This window comes from Rhincodon typus, unplaced genomic scaffold (genome assembly GCF_021869965.1).
Source record: "Rhincodon typus isolate 14 unplaced genomic scaffold, sRhiTyp1.1 hic_rhity00000058, whole genome shotgun sequence".
Classification (NCBI taxonomy): domain Eukaryota; kingdom Metazoa; phylum Chordata; class Chondrichthyes; order Orectolobiformes; family Rhincodontidae; genus Rhincodon; species Rhincodon typus.
In genome coordinates this window covers 185412-187917 of record NW_025965696.1, presented here as the reverse complement: position 1 = coordinate 187917, position 2506 = coordinate 185412, and the positions used below count along the sequence as shown (strand labels likewise).

Sequence of the window (2506 nt, the reverse complement as noted above, 5' to 3'; positions counted from 1 at the left end):
TTTAACTCTTGCATGTTCAAACTCTTTCAGCAGAATCTCCTTCCTCACCCCATCAAGGCCTGCTGGTGAAGGTGGAAGCTAAATTTCAAAACTCCATTGAATTCCACGACGTCCAAACATAGGAACAGGAGTAGGCCATTCAGCCCCTTCAGCTTGTTCCACCGTTCAATAGGATCAGGGCTGACCTGTGTCTGAACTCCATCTACCTCCTTTCGGCCCATATCCCTTTGCTTAACAAAAATCTCGGATTTAACAACCGACCCAGCAGCCATTGCTGTTTGTGGAAGAGAGTTCCAAACCTCTCCCACACTTTTGTGTGCCAGAGTGCTTCCTAACATCTCTCCCAACAGTCAGACTATGCCCCCTCGTTCTAGAATCCCCGACCAGTGGAAATAGTTACTATTTGTCTCTCCTGTCTTTTTCTGTTGAAGACTTCCATCTCAGATCGCCCCTTGACCATCCAAATTCTAGGGAAAACAAACGGGAAAAGATAGTACCAGCAGCAGATCTTGCATCGTACCATTCTTAGTGGGGCATGCCCACCACGTACCTTCTTCCTACCCTGGCATCGCCAAGCCAGTTGGGTTGTTTTCCCTGTATCCCTGACAGCGGGAGCTTACCTCGTCCTGACTCCATCGTCTAGTCCAATGCTGAACTCCGTCTCCGAGAGTTCAAAGGTAAACACGTGGACATCCTCGCCCCTGCATTCAAACGAAGGTTCCGATCACACGTAATACTAAGCAGACAACATTAGAGAGGCCGTTCGGCCACTTTGCCTGAACTAGCTCCTTTGAAAACATACAACATAGAACAGTACAGCACAGTACAGGCACTTCGGCCCACGATGTTGTGCCGAACTTTTACCCTAATCCTAGGGTCTATCTAACCTTCACCCCTACCTTATACTATCATCCATATGCCTATCAAATAGCCCCTTAAATGCCCCTAATGAGGCCGACTCCACTACCCTCTCCGGCAATGCATTCCATGCCCCTGCCACTCTCTGAGTAAAGAACCCACCTTTGACATCTCCCCTGTATCTACTTCCACTCACTTTAAAACTATGCCCCCTCGTAATAACTACCCCCACCCTAGGAATAAGTCTCTGCTGTCCACTCTATCTATACCTCTGATCATTTTGTACACATAAAGTCACTCAATTTCCTCTCCCTCCCTCTGCTCTTTCCCCATTGTCCTACAGAACTCTCCTCTCCCCCCTGCCTCTTCTAATGACAGCTTCCATACCTACCCCTACTTCCATCTAGAAGAACAAGGGCAGCAGATGCATGGGAACACCAGCCCCTGTAAGTTCCCCTCCGATCCCCTCACCATCCTGACTTGGAAGTATATCGGCCATTCCTTCAGTGTCGCTGGGTCAAAATCCTGAATTCCCTCCCTAAGGAGCATTGTGGGTCTGCCTACAGCAAGTGGACTGCAGCGGTTCAAAAAGGCAGCTCACTTCCACCTTCTCAAGGGGGCAATTAGGGAGGGGGCAATAAATGCTGGGTCCAGCCAGCGATGCCCACATACCAGGAACAAATAAAACAAAACATTTTTCAAATTCCCCTTTTGAAAGTTCCTATCGAATCTGCTTCCACAACCCTTTCAGACAGCCTGTTCCAGATCACAACGAAACAATGTCAACATCTCTACGAGACAACAAGGTGTAGAGTTGGATGAACACAGCAGGCCAAGCAGCATCATAGGAGCAGAAAGGCTGACGTTTCGGGCCTAGACCCTTCATCAGATCTCTATAGTTCTTTTGCCATCTATCTATCTCTCTCTGGTTAACCAACCTTCCAGCCACTGGAAACAATATTTACTCTATCAAAACCTCTGCCATTCAGTAACCCGACTCTGGACAGATATACTCACCGCAGAGCTGCGCTGGTGACAAAACTCTTCAGCAAACTCCGGCCCTCGCACTCGAGGCTGTCTGCAGCAGGAGAGGAGGGAGGTTATAAGCGATCTCAATATAAAACTTGACTGATTGTAGCCAGCAACCCTGGGCAGATCAAGAGATGGTCTCACCAACCTGCCCGCCAGCATGGGTCACTGCCCCTAGGACAGGAAGAGGGCAGGAAGACTACAGACTGACAGACATAACCAACCAACCCATTGTACCTTTTGTAGCTCTTGGAAAGGTCTGTCTAAATATCCCTGCCCCGCTCTGCAATTCCTTTCTCTGATTTCCATTTGAAACTTCCCATTGAGTCCACTCTTACTGCTCCTTCAGACAATACATTTCGGATCCGAACAACTCAGTGGTGTATTAAAGAATTTCTGTCTCCCCTGATTCCCTTCAATTTGTGAACCCCACCACCATGGCAATTATCGACACCCTTCCCACTGGAAACACTTTTTCCTGATCGACCTCGATCCAAACCTCTCGTGGTGTCGAACACTTTAGGATTAAGTAGTTTCCTCCAACTACCTGAGACACATCCCCTCCCCACACCTTCGCAGCTCTAAGGAAAACAATCCCGGCTTCTCTGTACCAGTGACA

At 48.4% G+C, this 2506-nt stretch overlaps 1 protein-coding gene across 1 annotated transcript in view; it reads right to left on the bottom strand.

Moving 5' to 3' along the window:
• elp5 (elongator acetyltransferase complex subunit 5) overlaps positions 1-1946 on the bottom strand; it is a gene marked incomplete at its 5' end in the record, with an annotated part of 4980 nt that extends 3034 nt beyond the window's left edge. The window contains 2 exons of the mRNA XM_048621118.1: positions 621-701; positions 1876-1946. Of these exons, the coding sequence (XP_048477075.1) occupies positions 621-701; positions 1876-1946 (152 nt within the window). The remainder of the gene's footprint in view (positions 1-620; positions 702-1875) is intronic.
• Between the last annotated feature and the right edge of the window lie 560 nt (positions 1947-2506).